General features: G+C 41.4%; 1 protein-coding gene across 3 annotated transcripts in view; it reads right to left on the reverse strand.

The window, feature by feature from the left end:
- Positions 1–15838, reverse strand: part of LOC147012578 (pappalysin-1-like) — a 227682-nt gene that overhangs the window by 86999 nt on the left and 124845 nt on the right. For all 3 annotated transcript variants that reach the window (XR_015050994.1, XR_015050995.1, XM_085853554.1), the window contains exons 11-12: positions 407–538; positions 148–280 (exon numbers count right to left, since the gene is read on the reverse strand). Coding sequence is in view for 1 of the 3 variants with exons in the window: in XM_085853554.1 (XP_085709680.1) it covers positions 148–280; positions 407–538 (265 nt within the window). In the remaining 2 variants the exon portion in view is untranslated. The remainder of the gene's footprint in view (positions 1–147; positions 281–406; positions 539–15838) is intronic.

The following is a 15838-nucleotide window of genomic DNA, read 5'->3' on the forward strand; positions in this document are numbered from 1 at the left end:
CAGTAATACAGCGACATCTCAATGATTATACCACCAGCAGACCAAATTAATGATTGAATCCTGATATAATAGGCATTTTTAAGAGAGAGAATCAGTGAATCAAATATAATGGCCATGTGTATCACGAAGTGTTGTTGGCCTACTCACCAAGGGACTGGCTTTCTACACCTCGAAGCAGTGTTACGTGAATGTATTTCTTGCTGTGATCCCATATGGAAACCCCATCCGAAGCAGAGTACAGCAGAAGATGGGAGGCTTTGAATGGCTGTGAAAAGTTGGCCTGCACACAAAAAAAAATATTTAGACACCAAACCATCATATTTAGACATTCCAATCCAAGTCTGCACAAGTTATCGATTTGTATACTGGGTAAAGAATATCAGCGTAACTTTTCAGGAATACTCACCCACAGTTGGTAAGGGACACTATGGCGTGAGGAGTGTATGAGATGATTACTAGGCTGTTGCTGATATGATGCACAAGTAAACAAGGTATGATTTTCCAACTCCCGTGGCCATTGGGTGAGGCTGGTGAAGCACTGCAGAGAAAATCGTGAGTATAAGCATGTAGGGAAATTTGAAGGACTAATGAAAAAACATGCAAGGGTCCATAGTGGAGTCAAAAATCTGAAGTGTCTGACACACTCTGTGAAAAGCAATATTTGGGCATTTTCTGTAAATTTGGGGTCTGAGGAGCAGATTTAGTTCGGTGCGTCAATTCTCATACCCCCACACCCCTTCAAGGGGACAGCATGTGGGTTTTCTGTATAAGAAACACAATTGTTTCTATTACAATTGTTTCTATAAACACAAGAAATACAATTGGCCTGTCTGACACAACTTGGCTATTTATCGTTGAAGAATGTTGATTTTGGTGTCAGATGAAAGTCCATCTGGTCCACACCAATTGTAGAACACATTCACTTCAGGTATACTCACATATATGCCCACATGAGAACCCCACGCCCCGAGGGGGGAGCGGATGTTCTCCTGATCACCAGTCCGGCAACAGCTGTGAAGAAACCAAATGTGTGACAGATGAAAGAATATATCTATTTTTCAAGAGAAGTACATTGGTACCAGTATCAGTGACCTCAACCACAACCTTCACAATGATCAGCATGACTTTCGATATGCTAATTCCTAAAAATCGAACATAAAAGTATCAAAATCTAGTTATTAAAAAATGGTGGTCCACAGAGACCCCACACTCAACCTCCAAAGGACGTCAGAGGAATTGGATGTTTGGCTTGTGGTGGAATGCCTGGCAAAGGATTCCTGGAGCCACAGAAGCTCTTCAGAGTGCCACAGATCAGCTATTTGCAGAGACCTGCGTAGAACACCAAACTGTCCTGGAATGGACGGTTTGCCATATGTATGAGCCAACGGCAAAAATTGGCAGTTCCATAAACGACCTGCGGTGCTCCTTCTCCCAGAAGAGCTGCGATCTAGAGCGGGTTCCATCCACCCCCACAGGATGCATGGCGGCTTCACGTTCAGAGGGCAGCATACCACGCTGTCATCAGCCCATTGTGGATCAGGACCCTCTCCAGTTTGGATGGAAGGAGTGAGGGTGGTGGACTGGTGCTCATCTGGACCACAAGCAGGATGGCAAGGGAGGTCTCTTTGAGGTAGATGCAACTTGCAGTTGCTGAGGGGGATGTCCATCAGCCAAGGGTGGGAAGTGTTCTTGCTGCCAGACCCAGCTCAAGTGTACAAAACTCTTCAAGTGCATTTGTTCTTCAGTTTCCACCGAGCAAGGGTTCATCATATATTACTTACTCAAATTATTTTATAATATTCTCCTCAATAAAATACAAAAAATGGATAGTAAAGGGAGAGTCAAGCACTAAATACTCACAACCGCATAGGTATGTCCTTGTGACAATGTTTATGCATTAATTGGATGAATATGGGTGAACTACACATGTGCCGAAATGTGAATCAACAATTTGCATTTGTTTTTGGCATTATGTTTTCGGGTTGTACGTTTGTCCGTCCATCCGTGCTAATTTTCTCTGTTTTCTCTGCAACCGCTTATCCGATTTACATGACATTTTCACCATCGGTGCGACTACTCATGTAGAATGTTTGATTGATAATTTGATGTCATCAGTCACGTGGTGTGGCAACCATGACGGAAAAAAAGGGGAAAAAAATTGAACCTCTATCTCTGAAACAGCTCCATGAAAAAAATTGAAGTTTTGCACATATCAAGTATTCCCAATAGGAAATAAGTGTGATTTTTTATGATGATGTCATAGGTGGCTTTGTTATGTCATAATTTCATATGTCGAATGCTTTATCCGATCGGTATTAAAAATTGAGTCATCTCAGGCTAAATTGTATGGGGGGGGGGGAGGATGGGGGATGATGAAGTCGTCGGTCAAGTGGTTTGGCAGCCATATTTTTTGATGTGGGCAGAGGCGTATCCAACGTCGTGATGTCGAAGTGACCTTCCGAGTTTAATGACTAAATTTTGATGTTAGATTTTTAGGAATTAGCATATTGAAAGTCATGATTACCACTGTTAAGGTCATGTTTGAGGTCACTGATACATGCACCAATGAACTTCTCTTGAAAAATAGATTTTATTTAATGTGTCACACAAAGGGTTTGTTGAAAGCTGTTGCCGGATTGGGGATCTTCAGAACATCCCCGCCTGTCCTCAGGGGTTGGGTGGGGGGGGGGGTGGTTCTCATTGGGACATATATGTGAGCATACCTGAAGTGAATGTGTTCCACATTTGTTGTGGACAAGATAGACTTTCATCTGACACCAAAATCAACATTCTTCAATAATAAATAGCCGAGTCATGCCAGACAGGCTTATCACCCACATGCTCCCCCCTTCAAGAGGAGGGGGTGGGGAGGGGAGGGGGTGAGCAGTGCAGGGGGATGACAATTGGCACATGTAACTAAATCTGCTACTCAGACACCAAACTAGTACAAAATGCCAAAATATTGCTTTTCACAGAGAATGTCAACACTTTCATTGTTTACCTATCGTTTAAACTGCACTAAACAGCAACATGCCTGTGGGAAATAGGGGCTGTTACAGGAATAATGAGGGAAAACAAAGCAGTGATGACTGGATGGTTGTAGTTTACTTGGAAATATAATGGTCAGATTGCATAGATGGGTGTGCTCTAAGGACTACTACTATTACGACTAATACCACGACAACTGCTGTGTTTTGGTCCAAGTGTTTCAAGAACTGGCTGGTTAGGCTTGACTGACATTTTTCTGAAGTTTGACTGTGGCAGGAATTTTGAATTTGTTGAAAGTGCCGACGATAACTCACCTACTCTTTGCAATGGACACCATGGGATCATGAAGATCCAGCAACTAAGGCTAACAGATGGCACACCCAGCTTAACATTCACCCGAGGGATGGTGGACATTGCCGTGCAACAACCTGTCTGTGAAAGCCTAATCCCAGAGTACATAGTTGCTTCAGAAATCAAACAGAGACGAGAGCTCAAAGGTAAGTGTACTACCTCTGAACCATCCTGTTGGGGGCTTGCAGGATAACGTAGGGTCCGAGGGGTATGCACACTCACGTCTGAGATGTCTAGCCGATAAAAGAATATCAGACGAGCAAAAAACTGGTATCAAGGGTTGAATTTAGTTTCCAAGTTTCTAATAGAGTGCTCGCAAGTAGATTAAGCACTCAAGCAAGCACTCCATTTGAAACAGTTGATAAGGAACGGCTGGCTTGGCAAGCGCTAGGTAGCTGCATGGAAACAGAATACACCCCAGGTGTTTCGCAGCCAAAGGCATCAAGGTGTATGTGCCGTCCCTCAGATGAACGTAAAACTGGAAGTCCCATATGCCAACATTAGTTAGTGGATCTTAAAGATCCGGTTTCCTTTGGGCAGAGAAGGCGAGTTAGAGCCGGAACCATTAACAAATTCCAAATTCCTCCTCTAACCAACAGGGGGCACTATGTCAGTGGGACAGCTGCGCCCCAGGCAAATGATGCCATCCACAGCCTTGAAATGCCTCAGAAAGAAGCAGCAGAAGAAAAGAAGAAGGTGGAGACTAAGACCACACCATCATATGCTGCAATGTATGTCTGGACATTTTCCATTTTAATACTTAACTGAATTACACCTGAATTCGGTCATGTGACACAATGCAGGCAGCAGCACTTCTCCTTCTTCTTCTTCATGTGCAACCTGTGTCTGCTGGTTACATCATCAGTTGAGGGCACAGCTATGCCACTGATGCAATGCCCCTATTACCAATTCACTGGTGCTCATTTCACCAACCTCAGAAGTATGACAGGCTGAGTCAACCCCACCTGGTGTTAATTCAATAGCCAACAGGGTCTCAAACTCAGGACTCTCAGATCCCAAGCCAGCCAACCTAACGCAAAAAGCCAACACCAGGCTTAGCAACACTCTGTAGGTGTGATATGAATATTGTGATATTGCAACATGTCTACGTCTCATGATAAAGAGTTATTCGAAAGGGTTATTCGAAAGGGTTATTCGAAAGGGTTATTCCAAAGGGTTATTCCAAAGGGTTATTCCAAAGGGTTATTCCAAAGGGTTATTCCAAAGGGTTATTCCAAAGGGTTATTCCAAAGGGTTATTCCAAAGGGTAATTCCAAAGGGTAATTCTAAAGGGTTATTCTAAAGGGTTATTCTAAAGGGTTATTCTAAAGGGTTATTCTAAAGGGTAATTCAGAAGGGTAATTCCAAAGGGTTATTCCAAAGGGTAATTCTAAACGGTTATTCTAAAGGGTTATTCTAAAGGGTTATTCTCAAGGGTTATTCTCAAGGGTTATTCTCAAGGGTTATTCTCAAGGGTTATTCTCAAGGGTTATTCTCAAGGGTTATTCTCAAGGGTTATTCTCAAGGGTTATTCTCAAGGGTTATTCTCAAGGGTTATTCTCAAGGGAAATTATAAAGGGTTATTGTGGACAACATTATGCGGACAACAAAACGAATTTCCATACCGGATCGGTCGAGGCCCGGGTTACCAACGACCGCCACCGGTACCGGTGGTCAGCAGGGTACCAGTGGAAATTGTGCTATTGCTGGGCGAAGGAGGAGGAGAAGGAGACGGGGAAGGCGAGTCCGGAGGCAGTGGGAGAGGGGGAAGGGTAGAAGTGTGGAGGTGAGAGTTGGAACTCTGAATGTTGGGATGATGACTGGCAAAGGGCGAGAGTTGGCTGATATGATGGAGAGAAGAAAGGTGGACATACTGTGTGTACAAGAGACCAAGTGGATGGGGAGTAAGGCTAAGAGCATTGGAGGTGGTTTCAAACTGTTCTACCATGGTGTGGATGGGAGGAGAAATGGTGTCGGGGTAATCCTGAAGGAAGATTATGTCAAGAGGGTATTGGAGGTGAGGAGGGTGTCTGACCGAGTGATGAGTGTGAAGTTGGAAATTGAAGGGGCGATGACGAATGTCATCAGTGCATATGCCCCACATATGGGGTGTGAGATGGAGTATAAAGAAGATTTCTGGAGTGAGTTAGATGAAGTGGTGGAGAGTGTATCCAAGGATGAAAGAGTGGTGATTGGAGCAGATTTCAATGGGCATGTTGGGGAAGGGAATAAAGAGGATGAGGAGGTGATGGGTAGGTACGGTTTCAACAAGAGAAATGTGGAAGGGCAAATGGTGGTAGAGTTTGCAAAAAGAATGGAAATGGCAGTGGTAAATACGTATTTCAGGAAGAAGGAGGAACACATGGTGACGTACAAGAGTGGAGGAAAGTGCACACAGGTGGATTACATCTTAAGCAGGAGATGCAACCTGAAAGAGATTAGTGACTGTAAGGTGGTGGCAGGGGAGAGTGTAGCTCGACAGCATCGATTGGTGGTTTGTAGGATGACTTTAGAGGTGAGGTTGAGGAAGAGAGTGAGGGCTGAACCAAGGACCAGATGGTGGAAGCTGAAGGAGGAAGACTGTTGCGTGAAATTTAGGGAGGAGGTGAGACAGGCGTTGGATGGTGGTAAAGATGGGTGGGATGATTGGGCAATGACAGCAGAAGTTGTGAGGGAGATAGCTAGGAAGGTACTTGGCGTGACATCTGGACAGAGGAAGGAAGATAAGGAGACTTGGTGGTGGAATGAGGAAGTACAGGAAAGTATAAGGAAGAAGGGGTTGGCGAAAAAGAAGTGGGATAGTCAGAGAGATGAAGAAAGGAGGCAGGAGTACAAGGAGTGGTGGCGAAAGGCAAAAATAGAGGTGGCAAAGGCCAAGGAAAAGGCATATGACGAGCTGTCTGAGAAGTTGGATACAAAAGAAGGGGAAAAGGATTTATACCGATTGGCAAGACAGAGGGACCGAGCTGGGAAGGATGTGCTGCAGGTTAGGGTGATAAAGGACGCAAATGGGAATGTGCTGATGAGCGAGGAGAGTGTGTTGAGAAAGTGGATGGAGTACTTTGAGGAGCTGATGAATGAAGAAAATGAGAGAGAGAGAAGGTTGGAAGAGGTGGAGATAGTGAATCTGAAAGTGGGGTGGATCAGTAAGGATGAAGTGAGGACTGCTATGAAGAAGATGAAAAGTGGAAAGGCGGTTGGCCCAGATGGTATACCAGTGGAGGCATGGAAGTGCTTAGGAGAGATGGCAGTGGGGTTGTTAACCAGATTGTTTAATAAAGTCTTGGAAAGTGAGAGGATGCCGGAGGAGTGGAGATTAAGTGTACTGGTTCCGATTTTCAAGAATAAGGGTTATGTGCAGAGCTGTGGAAATTACAGAGGGATAAAGTTGTTAAGCCACACCATGAAGTTGTGGGAAAGAGTAGTGGAAGCTAGGTTGAGAGGAGAGGTGACGATCTGTGAGCAGCAATATGGATTTATGCCAGGAAAGAGCACCATTGATGCGATGTTTGCTTTGAGAATGTTGATGGAGAAGTATAGGGAAGGCCAGAAGGAGTTACATTGTGTGTTTGTGGATTTAGAGAAAGCTTATGATAGGGTGCCAAGAGAGGAGTTGTGGTATTGTATGAGGAGGTCGGGAGTGGTGGAGAAGTATGTGAGGATCGTGCAGGATATGTATGAGGACAGTGTGACAGCGGTGAGGTGTGCGGTCGGAATGACGGACCAGTTTAAGGTAAAAGTGGGATTGCACCAAGGATCGACTCTGAGCCCTTTCCTGTTTGCAATGGTGATGGACAGGTTGACGGATGAGATCAGACTGGAGTCCCCATGGACTATGATGTTCGCGGATGACATCATGATCTGTAGGGAGAGTAGGGAGCAGGCTGAGGCGAGCCTCGAGCGGTGGAGGTACGCCTGGAGAGAAGGGGAATGATAGTCAGTCGGAGTAAAATGGAGTACATGTGCGTAAATGAGAGGGAGGGTGGTGGTGTGGTGCGGTTGCAAGGAGTTGAGGTGGGGGAAGGTGGATTGATTTAAATACTTGGGATCAACTGTCCAAAGTAACGGAGAGTGTGGGAGAGAAGTGAAAAAGAGAGTGCAGGCTGGATGGAGTGGGTGGAGAAGCGTTGCAGGAGTGATTTGTGATAGAAGGGTAGCTGCAAGAGTGAAGGGGAAAGTATATAAGACGGTAGTGAGACCAGCTATGTTGTATGGTTTGGAGGCGATGGCACTAACAAAAAGACAGGAAGCAGAGCTGGAGGTGGCAGAGTTAAAGATGCTGCAATTCTTGTTGGGAGTGACGAGGATGGACAGGATAAGGAATGAGTATATTAGAGGGACAGCGCAGGTAGGACGGTTTGGAGAGAAAGTGAGAGAGGCGAGATTGAGATGGTTTGGACATGTGCACAGGAGGGAAGCAGAGTATGTCGGGAGAAGGATGTTGAAGATGCACCCGCCAGGCAGGAGGAGAAGAGGAAGGCCAAAGAAGAGGTTCATGGATACGGTGAGGGCGGACATGCAGGTGGTTGGAGTGTGAATGGAAAATGTGGAGGATAGGGCGAAATGGAGGCAGTTGATCTGCTGTGGCGACCCCTAACGGGAGCAAGCCGAAAGAGGAAGAAGAAGAAGATTCCAAAGGGTTATTGTAAAGGGTTATTCTAAAGGGTGATTCTGAAGGGTGATTCCAAAGGGTGATTCCGAAGGGTGATTCCGAAGGGTGATTCCAAAGGGTGATTCCAAAGGGTGATTCCCAAGGGTGATTCCCAAGGGTGATTCCCAAGGGTGATTCCAAAGGGTGATTCCAAAGGGTTATTCCAAAGGGTTATTCCAAAGGGTTATTCCAAAGGGTTATTCCAAAGGGTTATTCCAAAGGGTTATTCCAAAGGGTTATTCCAAAGGGTTATTCCAAAGGGTGATTCTAAAGGGTGATTCTAAAGGGTTATTCTAAAGGGTTTTTCTAAAGGGTTTTCTAAAGGGTTTTCTAAAGGGTTTTCTAAAGGGTTTTCTAAAGGGTTATTCTGAAGGGATATTCTAAAGGGATATTCTTGAGGGTTATTCTAAAGGGTTATTGTAAAGGGTTATTCTAAAGGGTAATTCTAAAGGGTAATTCTAAAGGGTAATTCTAAAGGGTAATTCTAAAGGTTGATTCCAAAGCGTAATTCAGAAGGGTTATTCTGAAAGGTAATTCCAAAGGGTTATTCGAAAGGGTTTTTTGAAAGGGTTATTCTGAAGGGTAGTTCTAAAGGGTTATTCTCAAGGGTTATTCTCAAGGGTGATTCTATAGGGTGATTCTAAAGGGTGATTCTAAAGGCTGATTCTAAAGGCTGATTCTAAAGGGGAATTCTAAAGGGGAATTCTAAAGGGTTATTCTAAAGGGTGATTATAAAGGGTGATTATAAAGGGATTATAAAGGGTGATTATAAAGGGTGATTATAAAGGGTGATTATAAAGGGTGATTCTAAAGGGTTATTCTGAAGGGTAATTATAAAGGGTAATTATAAAGGGTGATTCCAAAGGGCAATTCCAAAGGGCAATTCCAAAGGGTAATTCCAAAGAGCGATTCTAAAGGGTAATTCGAAAGGGTAATTCGAAAGGGTGATTCTCAAGGGTGATTCTCAAGGGTGATTCTCAAGGGAGATTTTAAAGAGCGATTCGAAAGGGTGATTCTAAAGGGTGATTCTAAAGGATAATTCTGAAGGGTTGTTCTAAAGGGTTATTCTAAAGGGTAATTATAAAGGGTAATTATAAAGGGTGATTCTAAAGGGTGATTCTAAAGGGTGATTCTAAAGGGTGATTCTAAAGGGTGATTCTGAAGGGTTATTCTGAAGGGTTATTCTGAAGGGTTATTCTGAAGGGTTATTCTGAAGGGTTATTCTGAAGGGTTTTTCTAAAGGGTTATTCGAAAGGGTTATTCTGAAGGGTTATTCTAAAGGGTTATTCTAAAAGGTTATTCTAAAGGGTTATTCGAAAGGGTTGTTCGAAAGGGTTATTCCAACAGGTGATTTGAAAGGGTTATTCTAAAGGGTTATTCTAAAGGGTTATTCGAAAGGGTTATTCTAAAGGGTTATTCTAAAGGGTTATTCTAAAGGGTTATTCTAAAGGGTTATTCGAAAGGGTTATTCCAACGGGTGATTTGAAAGGGTTATTCTAAAGTGTTATTCTAAAGGGTTATTCTAAAGGGTTATTCTAAAGGGTTATTCTAAAGGGTTATTCTAAAGGGTTATTCTCAAGGGTTATTCTAAAGAGTTATTCGAAAGGGTTGTTCGAAAGGGTTATTCCAACGGGTGATTCCAAAGGGTGATTCCAAAGGGTGATTCCAAAGGGTGATTCCAAAGGGTGATTCCAAAGGGTGATTCCAAAGGGTGATTCCAAAGGGTGATTCCAAAGGGTGATTCCAAAGGGTGATTCCAAAGGGTGATTCCAAAGGGTGATTCCAAAGGGTGACTCCAAAGGGTGACTCCAAAGGGTGATTCCAAAAGGTGATTCCAAAAGGTGATTCCAAAGGGTGATTCCAAAGGGTGATTCCAAAGGGTTATTCTCAAGGGTTATTCTCAAGGGTGATTCCAAAGGGTTATTCTAAAGGGTTATTCTAAAGAGTTATTCTAAAGAGTTATTCTAAAGAGTTATTCTAAAGGGTTATTCTCAAGGGTTATTCTCAAGGGTTATTCTAAAGGGTGATGATAAAGGGTGATTATAAAGGGTGATTTTAAAGGGTGAATCTCAAGGGTGATTCTGAAGGGTGATTCTAAAGGGTGATTCTAAAGGGTGATTCTAAAGGCTGATTCTAAAGGCTGATTCTAAAGGCTGATTCTAAAGGCTAATTCTAAAGGGTAATTCTGAAGGGTAATTCTAAAGGGTAATTCTAAAGGGTAATTCTAAAGGGTAATTCTAAAGGGTAATTCTAAAGGGTGACTCTAAAGGGTGATTCCAAAGGGTGATTCCAAAGGGTTATTCTCAAGAGTTATTCTCAAGGGTTATTCTCAAGGGTTATTCCAAAGGGTAATTCTCAAGGGTTATTCCAAAGGGTGATTCTGAAGGGTTATTCGAAAGGCTTATTCTAAAGGGTTATTCTAAAGTGTGATTCTAAAGGATAATTCTGAAGGGCTTTTCTAAAACGTTATTCTGAAGGATAATTATAAAGGCTAATTATAAAGGCTAATTATAAAGGGTAATTCTGAAAGGTTATTTTAAAGGGTGGTTCTAAAGGGTGATTCCAAAGGGTTATTCTCAAGGGTTATTCTCAAGGGTTATTCTCAAGGGTTATTGAAAAGGGTGATTCTGAAGGGTGATTCTGAAGGGTGATTCTAAAGGGTGATTCTAAAGGGTTATTCTAAAGGGTTATTCTAAAGGGTTATTCAAAAGGGTAATTCTAAAGGATAATTCTAAAGGATAATTCTCAAGGGTTATCCTAAAGGGTAATTCAAAATGGTAATTCCAAAGGGTTATTCTCAAGGGTTATTCTCAAGGGTTATTCTCAAGGGTTATTCTAAAGGGTAATTCTAAAGGGTAATTCTAAAGGGTTATTTTAAAGGGTTATTTTCAAGGGTTATTTTAAAGGGTGATTCTAAAGGGTGATTCCAAAGGGTTATTCTCAAGGGTTATTCAGAAGGGTAATTCTAAAAGGTGATTCTCAAGGGTTATTCTAAAGGGTTTTTCTGAAGGATTATTCCAAAGGGTAATTCTCAGGGGTGATTCTGAAGGGTTATTCTGAAGGGTTATTCTAAAGGGTTATTCTAAAGGGTTATTCTAAAGGGTTATTCTAAAGGGTTATTCTAAAGGGTGATTCTAAAGGGTGATTCTAAAGGGTTATTCTAAAGGGTGATTCTAAAGCGTGATTTTAAAGGGTGATTCTAAAATCTAAAGGGTGATTATAAAGGGTAATTCTAAAGGATAATTCTAAAGGGTAATTCAAAAGGGTTATTCTGAAGGGTTATTCTAAAGGGGTATTCTGAAAGGTCATTCAAAAGGGTTATTCCAAAGGGTTTTTCCAAAGGGTAATTCCAAACGGTAATTCTCAAGGGTTGTTCTTAAGGGTATTCTAAGGAGTTATTCCAAAGGGTAATCCCAAAGGGTTATTCTAAAGGGTTATTCTAAAGAGTTATTCTAAAGGGTTATTCAAAAGGGTAATTCTAAAGGATAATTCTAAAGGATAATTCTCAAGGGTTATCCTAAAGGGTAATTCAAAATGGTAATTCCAAAGGGTTATTCTCAAGGGTTATTCTCAAGGGTTATTCTCAACAGTTATTCTAAAGGGTGATTCTAAAGGGTAATTCTAAAGGGTAATTTTAAAGGGTTATTTTAAAGGGTGATTCTAAAGGGTGATTCCAAAGGGTTATTCTCAAGGGTTATTCAGAAGGGTAATTCTAAAAGGTGATTCTCAAGGGTTATTCTAAAGGGTTTTTCTGAAGGATTATTCCAAAGGGTAATTCTCAGGGGTGATTCTGAAGGGTTATTCTGAAGGGTTAATCTAAAGGGTTATTCTAAAGGGTTATTCTAAAGGGTTATTCTAAAGGGTGATTCTAAAGCGTGATTTTAAAGGGTGATTCTAAAATCTAAAGGGTGATTATAAAGGGTAATTCTAAAGGATAATTCTAAAGGGTAATTCAAAAGGGTTATTCTGAAGGGTTATTCTAAAGGGGTATTCTGAAAGGTCATTCAAAAGGGTTATTCCAAAGGGTTTTTCCAAAGGGTAATTCCAAACAGTAATTCTCAAGGGTTGTTCTTAAGGGTATTCTAAGGAGTTATTCCAAAGGGTAATCCCAAAGGGTTATTCTAAAGGGTTATTCTAAAGAGTTATTCTAAAGGGTATTCTAAAGGGTGATTCCAAAGGGTAATTCTCAAGGGTAATTCCAAAGGGTTATTCTAAAGGGTAGTTCTAAAGGGTTATTCAAAAGGGTTATTCTTAAGGGTTATTCTAAATGGTTATTCCAAAATGTTATTCTTAAGGGTTATTCTAAATGGTTATTCCAAAATGTTATTCCAAAGGGTTATTCCAAGGGGTAATTCCAAAGGGTAAATCCAAAGGGTAATTCTTAAGGGTAATTCTAAAGGGTTATTCTGAAGGGTTATTCTAAAGGGTTATTCTGAAAGGTTAATTCTGAAAGGTTAATTCCAAAGGGTGATTCCAAATGGTCATTCCAAAGGATTATTCTCAAGGGTGATTCTAAAGGGTGATTCTAAAGGATAATTCTAAAGGCTGATTCTAATGGGTAATTATAATGGGTAATTCGAATGGGTTTTTTTCATTACATCGCTAATCACTTACCAAGCCAGTCATTCCTAATCAAACGTTTTGTTGGAGTGCTTTCTCGAGTGATTCAACCACTTGGCGAGCACCCTCCAAGCTGCTTGGTAATGGAACCCTGTTTCACCATTGTCTTACCTTTCCATTTGCTGTGTTTTTCCTCAAGTATTTGTTGCTCAACGATGAGTGGTATTCTTCATTGTTTGTTCATTTGCAAGCCATGGCGATACAATTGACAGTGGTCCATTTTTTTGGACCAGATGGAGCAAGCCATGCTTGTTCGATTTAAATCGAGCAAATATGGCTTGTTTATCTGGGCTTTGCCTATTTTATATTTAAAATACCAAACTGAACCACTTCCTTTGGACACGGATGCGATTTTTGACGGATGGAACGAAAGAAGGACATGCCTAAATACTGAAGCGGCTTCGCTGCTTAAAAAGTGTAAATCTATCTCGAATTCAGCAATTTTGGGATGAAGCATTTCTTGTTGCAACTTCCTCTTCTTTAATTACCTCCCAAACCAAAGATGCATGATTAAATTAATTAATATAACTGAAAAGGATCTTATGGATTCCACACCTTCTTGAATCAAGGCTATGATTCGGGTAAAATAGGGTCCAATCAAGTAATCTAAAAGGATTTTAATAAGGTGAGAGACAGTGCATGCTCATATCCTGGAACGTGCAGACAAGTCGTGAGAGCACTGTATTAAACAAAAATTCGAAACACAGAAGCCCCTCCACGAGCCTTTGACGCAATCTTCAAGGGCGTGAGGATGATGATGTCACAAAATTGATCAGGTTATTGCAATAATGGTTACCCTCTTAATGATGATGTCACAACATCAGCAATCAAGGCGTTGCTCTATTAATTTATCGTTGCATCAAAGCTGATTTGATTTGGTTTATGAAGCCACAAATATGTCAAAAGATATGCGACAAAATGAGTGATAAAGAAGAGGAGATGGCTTTTATACAAATTGAAGTCATTCTGAAACAAGCACTGTCTGATTGAGCGATCTGTATCTGTCTCTGTGTCTCTGTCTCTGTGTGTCTCTGTGTGTCTCTGTCTGTCTCTGTCTCTGTCTCTGTGTGTCTCTGTCTGTCTCTGTCTCTGTGTCTGTGTGTCTCTGTCTGTCTCTGTCTCTGTGTGTCTCTATCTATATATATATATATATATATATATATATATATTTCTCTCTTTTCTCTCTCTTTTCTCTCTCTTTTCTCTCTCTTTTCTCTCTCTTTTCTCTCTCTTTTCTCTCTCTTTTCTCTCTCTTTTCTCTCTCTTTTCTCTCTCTTTTCTCTCTCTTTTCTCTCTCTTTTCTCTCTCTCTTCTCTCTCTTTTCTCTCTCTTTTCTCTCTCTTTTCTCTCTCTTTTCTCTCTCTTTTCTCTCTCTTTTCTCTCTCTTTTCTCTCTCTTCTCTCTCTTCTCTCTCTCTCTCTCTCTTCTCTCTCTTCTCTCTCTTCTCTCTCTTCTCTCTCTTCTCTCTCTTCTCTCTCTTCTCTCTCTTCTCTCTCTTCTCTCTCTTCTCTCTCTTCTCTCTCTTCTCTCTCTTCTCTATCTCTCTCTCTCTCTCTTCTCTCTCTTCTCTCTCTTCTCTCTCTTCTCTCTCTTCTCTCTCTTCTCTCTCTTCTCTCTCTTTTCTCTCTTTTCTCTCTTTTCTCTCTTTTCTCTCTTTTCTCTCTTTTCTCTCTTTTCTCTCTTTTCTCTCTTTTCTCTCTCTTTCTCTCTTTTCTCTCTTTTCTCTCTTTTCTCTCTTTTCTCTCTTTTCTCTCTTTCTCTCTCTTCTCTCTCTCTCTCTCTCTTCTCTCTCTTCTCTCTTTTCTCTCTCTTCTCTCTCTTCTCTCTCTTTCTCTCTCTTCTCTCTTTTCTCTCTTTTCTCTCTTTTCTCTCTTTTCTCTCTTTTCTCTCTTTTCTCTCTTTTCTCTCTTTTCTCTCTTTTCTCTCTTTTCTCTCTTTTCTCTCTTTTCTCTCTTTTCTCTCTTTTCTCTCTTTTCTCTCTTTTCTCTCTTTTCTCTCTTTTCTCTCTTTTCTCTCTTTTCTCTCTTTTCTCTCTTTTCTCTCTTTTCTCTCTTTTCTCTCTTTTCTCTCTTTTCTCTCTTTTCTCTCTTCTCTCTCTTCTCTCTCTTCTCTCTCTTCTCTCTCTTCTCTCTCTTCTCTCTCTTCTCTCTCTTTTCTCTCTTTTCTCTCTTTTCTCTCTTTTCTCTCTTTTCTCTCTTTTTCTCTCTTTTCTCTCTTTTCTCTCTCTTCTCTCTTTTCTCTCTCTTCTCTCTCTTCTCTCTCTTCTCTCTCTTCTCTCTCTTCTCTCTCTTCTCTCTCTCTTCTCTTCTCTCTCTCTCTCTCTCTCTCTCTCTCTCTCTCTCTCTCTCTCTCTCTCTCTCTCTCTCTCTCTCTCTCTCTCTCTCTCTCTCTCTCTCTCTCTCTCTCTCTCTCTCTCTCTCAGGTGTGCTGTCTGGTAGATGATGCATTTGGCATGCTCGGGCAGAATGAGGCTGTGTTAACAGCATGACATCATCCTTTTTGGCACAGATGGAATATGTGACCCTTAATATAAGCACCATCAGTGGCTTGGGAAGTAAATGGAAAAGCATTAGTTCATTGGTATCCATGTTATCATAGTAATGGATAATTTCACACCGAATGGGATGGGGCGGTCTCTGCCTTTGAGATCATCTGTGAATGGTGTCCAAGTAAGCTAAAGCAATGCATCTGGCGATCATCACACATTTAGCCCTTATGCAAAGTCATCCATTGAAATACCCTGTGGGAAGTTGTTACAGTTAAAGGAAAAGACAATGTACCTAAAGGGGAACTCGGTAGAGCGCATACCTCCGCCACGTAACACATGATCCCGGAGAACATATCGGGCCCCATATGTTTTTGAAATATCATGCTACACAGTACTATACCGTTTTTGGCCCGATCTCTCAATGGTGAAGAATCACTATAAAAACTAAATAATTTTCGTATCCAGAATCAGATCTTCACCAAAATCTAATCAATGTTTAAGTTTGCCAAAAAACATATGAAAATATAAATAATGGTTAGGAAGGAAGAATGGTGGTCCTTGTAACACACTCAACATGTCCACAAAATTTCATCCGGTTCCGTGAACAACTTTTTGAGATATGCTGTCCACAAACAAACAAACAGAGGGGTGAAAACATAACCTCCTTCACATTTGGTGGTGGAGGAAACAGTCAATTCCTCCACCATTCTTCCTTCCTAACCATTATTTATATTTTCATA

This window comes from Eptatretus burgeri, chromosome 14 (assembly GCF_056783735.1).
Source record: "Eptatretus burgeri isolate ZD-2024b chromosome 14, Ebu_testis_v1, whole genome shotgun sequence".
Classification (NCBI taxonomy): Eukaryota; Metazoa; Chordata; class Myxini; order Myxiniformes; family Myxinidae; genus Eptatretus; species Eptatretus burgeri.